Source organism: Pteropus alecto, unplaced genomic scaffold, assembly GCF_000325575.1.
Source record: "Pteropus alecto unplaced genomic scaffold, ASM32557v1 scaffold34, whole genome shotgun sequence".
In the NCBI taxonomy this organism is placed as follows: Eukaryota; Metazoa; Chordata; class Mammalia; order Chiroptera; family Pteropodidae; genus Pteropus; species Pteropus alecto.
The window spans coordinates 4,877,534-4,883,847 of record NW_006435763.1 but is presented as its reverse complement, the minus strand read 5'-3'; the positions used below and the strand labels follow the sequence as shown (position 1 = coordinate 4,883,847).

Genomic DNA, 6,314 nt, shown 5'->3' with positions numbered 1-6,314 from the left:
AACTTGGAAGATTTCGCATAAAATGCTATCTTTCCAGCTTCTCCAGAAACATAAGCGCACACTCCTGCTGTCCCAGTGAGCTAGAGAAACCGGCTCCTGAGGATAGGGTGGGGACGTTTTGTCTTGCCACGAGCACCTCCCATCCCCCGTTCCTCTACCACGGAAGCCAACAAACAGCTGCTGTGTATCAGTCTTTGCTGAGGACTTTTTCGTCCCAGCCCTTCACTCAGGACCTGCGTGCCCCCGTCTAGGCATCTCAGTCTGTGAGCCTGGCATTATGTCACTGTCGTCCAAGGAAGACATGTGAGATGAGCTACAACACATACGAACGGGTAACTTTATTGATTTTACCTCCTCACACACCCTCCTGGCAGCAGACACACATTGTGCCGTCTCCAGCAGGGCCCTTGGATGCAAAGGGACAAGGGAGAACGTGACTCCAACAGGTATTTCACAAGAGGCCCCAAAACTCACGCTTGCTAAAATTCCTCTCAGATGAATGCTGAAGAGCAAGGATTACATTCTCACGTCATCGGCACGGCTTAAATACCTCTTTGACAAAAATAATAATAATAATAATAAATTATCTTCAACTCAGACAATAAATTGTGCTCAGCAGAGTGACAGGAGGGTCTATTCGTCGCATTGCACCAGAGGGCCGGGTACGGGGGACGACAGGTGCCGGTGGCTACACCCACAGCGGTGCAGGGGCAAGGGGCACCAAGCTGTGGCCTGTCCCCAGTGGGATTTCACCGCCCCTCCTCCTCACGTCCGCCTTGTCTTCTGTTTCTTGGCTTGTCTCTTCACATCTTCTGGGCCGCTGTTGTCGGACGCTGTCTGGCCAAGAGCCCGGACGCCCTGCAGTCGACTTGTCAACTGCAACAGCAAGGGAATGAGCTGGAAAGAAAGGCAGAAGGTGAGAAGGGGAGGGAGGCCGGGAGACTTCTGCCCAGATGGACACCGGAGCCCCCCCGTCAGCTCACCTCCTTCCTCAGGCCCGGTCGCCACCGCGTGCTAATGGGAGGGCCTCAGCTCCAAGTGAGGCAGCCTCGCACGAGGAACTCAGCAGAGACAGGCTGGCTCTCTCTGTGAGCAACTCATCCCTGGGAGCAGGGGTCCCTAACCCCCGGGCCGCGGATCAGTACCAGTCCATGGCCTGTTAGGAACCGGGCCGCATGGCAGGTGAGCAGTGGGCAAGCGAGTGAAGCTTCATCTGTATTTGCAGCCGCTCCCCAGCACCAGCATCGCAGCCTCGCACGAGGAACTCAGCAGAGACAGGCTGGCTCTCTCTGTGAGCAACTCATCCCTGGGAGCAGGGGTCCCTAACCCCCGGGCCGCGGATCAGTACCAGTCCATGGCCTGTTAGGAACCGGGCCGCATGGCAGGTGAGCAGTGGGCAAGCGAGTGAAGCTTCATCTGTATTTGCAGCCGCTCCCCAGCACCAGCATCACCGCCTCAGCTCCGCCTCAGACCATCAGGCATTAAGATTCTCACAGGAGCACCGGTCCCTGCTGCCAGAAAGGCTGGGGACCGCTGTCTGGGAGTAACCAAGATTTACGGGTCAGGAGAGATGCTACGCGATATTTATGGCCATGACAGGAGGGCAGGGGCTGCACTCGGGGCCTTCACGGTCCCTCCCAACCCTAAAATGTTGTCGTTTCCATGACACTGGATATTCTTCTGTCACTTCACAGCTGCGAGGGGTCACTCGCTGACACATCCCCTTTCACGTGACATTCCTGGAGTCCCTACCTTATCGTGGTTGTAGCCAGCCAGCAGGACAAGCAGCGTCAGAGGCAGGGCGATGTAGGAACCCTGCGCGATGTCTTGCTCAGGCAGTTTCCTCTGCAAACACCAAGAGCACCGTCACTTGTCTGCCACCCACTATTCCACAGCCGTGACCCCCCAGCCTTCCAGACTGGCTACCCCAGACACCAGACGACCCCACGCAACCCAAACTCTCCCTCTCCAAAGCAAGGAACCAAGGCAACTCAGACAGATTTTCAGATGCGCCCTCTGCTATCCAAACTCACTTCCTGCTCTGACACTCAGAAACAGCGGCCGCCACAAGGTGTTCCTCGCCCCCTGAATGTCCACCGTCTAAACTGAGGACCCTAAGCACTGTGGAGAGCAGGAAGATCCTGTGGTCGAGAAGCAAAGAGCCTCATTCAATGAGTTCCAGATGTGCACTGTCCGAGGCTCAGGCACATCGTGACAAATGTGCTAGTCCCCAAGATTACGCCTCGCGAGACGTAGTAACTGCTACTTGTACCCCAGTGGCCATTCACATTTTCTTCCAAGAAAGCCCTCACCTTTCACCTGGGCCAATCAGAACACAGGCCACATGCCTGGTTTTTTTTAGTATGTCTCATACGAGATCCAGTAAGGCCCACACATGGCAACTAGCTGATAAACTGAGTAAATTTCTTTTAATCCACAGGTATCGTCCGTACGATTTTTTTTTCTCTTCCAATCTGTCATATAAATCAGGTTCCAGATTGCTGATCTGCAGTTTCCCACAATCTTTATTTTGTGGTATCCATTACATGCCGCTGCGTCCTCTATATATGTCCTGTAAATTGGCAGCTAGCTCTAGGAGTTTGGGCGGGTCAGGCATCATGTGCCTCCTGGAGGACCACAATGCTACCAATCACGACGCAGTGGCCAAGTGGTAACCTTCCTCCCCAAAAATCACACCTGAGCCACTGGCCTGAACAATTCCACCCGCCTCATCGCCAGTTTCTTCCTCAAAGGCACGAAGGCATCGGGCTAGGACAAGTAGAAACGCACCTGGGGAAATCTAGGATGCAGGACCCGAGATGCTACAGGGCCCACACTGAGGCCCCTTTAAACAGCCGACCTCCCTCTACCCAAACCTCGGGCACAGAGTGTGTGAATCTGCCTTCTCCCACCAGCCCCGTGGGGTTTTCCTTACCGTGGGATTAAAAATCAAGGTGATGTGCTTATGGTAGCCCACTGCAGTGAAAGAAACTTGAGGCAAAACGTAGTCATACTGGGACCTGGGGAGCGTGGAGTCCAGAAGCACGACGTAATTCTGTGCGCAAGCAAGAAGTCGTTTCATAAAGGGCAGTCTGGGCAAAGCAAACGAAAACTAAAACCTCACGTGTGGCTGTGATGTAAAGGACTTTACGTTTCAAATGAAATCCCCAAGTTTACACATCTAAACCAAAGTCGCTAACTACAGAGTAATAAACCTCAGTGGGCTATTCTGTCAGTGACAGCGGTGTGTCCCCAATGTCCCTGATACTGTGTCTTCTGGTATAGCTTACGAGGCCTGTGGCACTTTTTATGAGCATGTTCAACTACGACAATTATGGCCCTTTGAGGACCTAGCTTTATGAAACACGAGAAGTTCTAACGAGCCACTATGGATGAGGGAGGTACATGATCAAACTGGGGAAGACAGTTCGCAATCCAAAACGAGGGTGACTTTGCAAGGACAACACTTCAGTGGCTCATTAACTGGTGCACTGTAAGAACACAGCATCTCTGGAAAGGTCTCAGTGACGGACACAGCCCTGAGTGCTGAGCCCCTATGCCAGGCCAACACCTGCTCTGCTCTCAGCCACAGACAAGACTGGGGTGACCACGTAGACTTAAGATGGGAGTGCGAGGCCTGAAGAATTTGAGAGTGACTTGCCCAGGGTCACTAAGCAAACAAGGTGCCGAGCAGGCTTAGAACCCAGGTGAGGTCTGACCCCAGAGCCCAAACTGCCTAAAGTATGTATGTCAGAGGGCATCTGCAGAAATGGGGAGGAATCCCCAAATCCCATCACAACCTATTTCATTTCTGTATAGCCATGTCACGCCGAGAAAAGACATAGCGTATCATCCCTGCGGTGGTGAGAAGCCGGGAGAGGGAACGTCACAAAACAGGCCCACTCCTGACACCCCCAGGCTAAGTCCTCCAGAGAGGAATAGAATTCTTTGCAAAGGTCGCTCCCACCAGGCCAATTACAACATTGCTCTGTTCAATTCGAATTGATAATAAACATTCTATAATCAGTAAATGATGTCTGACATTAGGGACCTGGTTAAATCAATTACGGTGTTTCCAATGTTATGGACTATTGTGCAAACATTAAAAATCATGTTATAGATGATTTGATGATGGGGAAAAGATTTGTGACACAGTCTTCACTGAAAAGCATGCCTCACAAAATAATGTACGACATAGTCCCAGCTTTGAATTGCTCACATGTACATATCTGTATATTTATACTTATACAAATACGTGAGCACACACTGAAAAAAGACCGAAAGGTACCTATCGACGTCTCAACAGTGGTCATGTCTGGATGATGGGGTTGTGTCTGATTCTCTTCCCTGAGTCTCCTGCCATGAATGTGTATTATTTTTGTAAATGGAAAAACACTGATTAAGAAAAAAATCATCACTAACTGAATCCAACCTCCTTTGATTCAGAGAGGATGACGTCGACCACTTCTAAAGAAAGTTTATGAAACACGAGAAGCACAGTCCTCTCGTTTTCTCCCCGAATCCCACTCTTTAGAAGTGGGATTCGGGGAGAAAACGAGAGGACTGTGCTTCCTCAAACGGAAGAGTGGAGCTGAAACGAAGATGGAAACGAGAGCGGCGCGTGGCCGGTACCTGGCCGTCTCTGAGCAGCGGCGGGAAGTGGAAGAAGAGGGACTGGCCGAGAGACACCGTCTGAACTGGGTTGTCGAGGTTTTCACTCTTGTAGAGCTTTACCTGGAGAGCAAAACAAAATAGGATGGCCTTGCGAACCGAAACACAATAAGCCTCTCATCTCAGACGTCCTCGGGACAGCTGATCTCCCGGGGAAAGGGTCGTGGAAGCACGGACATGTGAGAGAGAAACCGTCCCCCGACAGGCCACGCGTAACGCAGTCCTCAACCTTCCACGACTCCAGAAGTGCAAGACGTGACAGATTCCGACGACTTACGTTAACACTCAAAATGGTAATAATGTTAAAAAGAACAGCTTCTGACACATCTGTAGTATGCCAGGCATGCAACCAGTGCCTTAGACATGTCGTCACCGATCCTGGCTATTACTATTATCACTCAGAGAACCTGTGTCACCTAAAGTCACCTAATTTACACATGGTGCAGCCTGGGACTCAACCCAGGTCACTGAGGGTCTCACTCCCCTGGCACTGCCTCTCCATACGCTGTAATCTTAACTCCACAAGCATTCACTGAACTTGAAACGTGTTCCCATTTGGCCTTTGGTTCTCGGGCTGCTTCCAGAAGCAGTTTAGTGCTTGTCTCTGGCCCTTCTTTCTCTCCGGCCTGGGGCTATTGGCCGTTCTCACGCTGTATGTGACGGGCACGATGGTGCTAACTGGTGCTAACACTGGGAGTTCCAGCCTGGCCCCCCACAGCAGAGTGCCAGAGCCGCCCCTCCCGGGCCACGCTCACACTCTACATAACACCCAAGTCAGGAAGAGTTTTCCTAAAACCAAAGTCACAGGGAATACTGGAGGCGGAAACCCATGGGTCCCATCAAAGACCACATCTGCGTTCTTTTAACCTGTACATGTTCTAAGTAAAAGTGAATTCACTGCCTACATTTAAAAATCAGGTGACTTCGAAAAACCCTAACTGCCGGATTCTCTGGAAAATTGGGAAGTGATGTTAACCCTGGGCCAGAATGTCAACATGGCAGCAAACAGAGGGAGCGGAGTGGCACCGTCCCCTCCCATCCGCCCCGCCTTGTACGGGACATGGGTTCCCCAGTGTGCCCTGCACCCACCTAGTCCTCCTCACTCTCTGGGCTTACCTGTCTGGCCCACACAGGGAGCATGCTTGCAACCCCTGAACTGAAGGGCAGGGCAGAGGTGAGTTAAAACCTAAGTGCACGTTCTCACCCAAACCCAACACTCTGCAGTCTATGATTCTGAGTCCCTCTAAAAATTCCACTCCTGTGGCAATTCATTAACATCTTTCAAAGGGTCGCAGGGCACTGTACAACACTTCTGCATTAATCACTAACATGGACGTCTTGTTAGAGCTTGAAGAGACCTCAAGAGGTCACTGAGTCCAACTCCCTGGTTTTACAGAGGGAGGGACGGAACCGAGGTCCATGAGAATGAAGTGACAGCCCAAGGCGACAACGTGAGTAACCACCAGTGACAAGTGACAGTCCAGACCGTCTGGGTTTTGGTCCACTGCCCACCACCTCCACCCCAGACAGAATTTAAACAGTTAGGAGGCACTCTCCGTTAAAATGGTCTTTCTGTTTTAGACTCCAGATCGTACTGATCATTCATTAGGCTTCTACTACAATGCTTCCAAAGATATACACTG

The 6,314-nt window shown here is 51.4% G+C and overlaps 1 protein-coding gene across 1 annotated transcript in view; it reads right to left on the bottom strand.

The window, feature by feature from the left end:
* Positions 1-309: 309 nt before the first annotated feature.
* LOC102885244 (nodal modulator 1) overlaps positions 310-6,314 on the bottom strand; it is a 49,444-nt gene continuing 43,439 nt past the window's right edge. Inside the window, exons 28-31 of the mRNA XM_006910911.3 lie at positions 4,633-4,734; positions 2,936-3,055; positions 1,753-1,845; positions 310-897 (exon numbers count right to left, since the gene is read on the bottom strand). Of these exons, the coding sequence (XP_006910973.1) occupies positions 766-897; positions 1,753-1,845; positions 2,936-3,055; positions 4,633-4,734 (447 nt within the window). The 3' untranslated portion in view covers positions 310-765. The remainder of the gene's footprint in view (positions 898-1,752; positions 1,846-2,935; positions 3,056-4,632; positions 4,735-6,314) is intronic.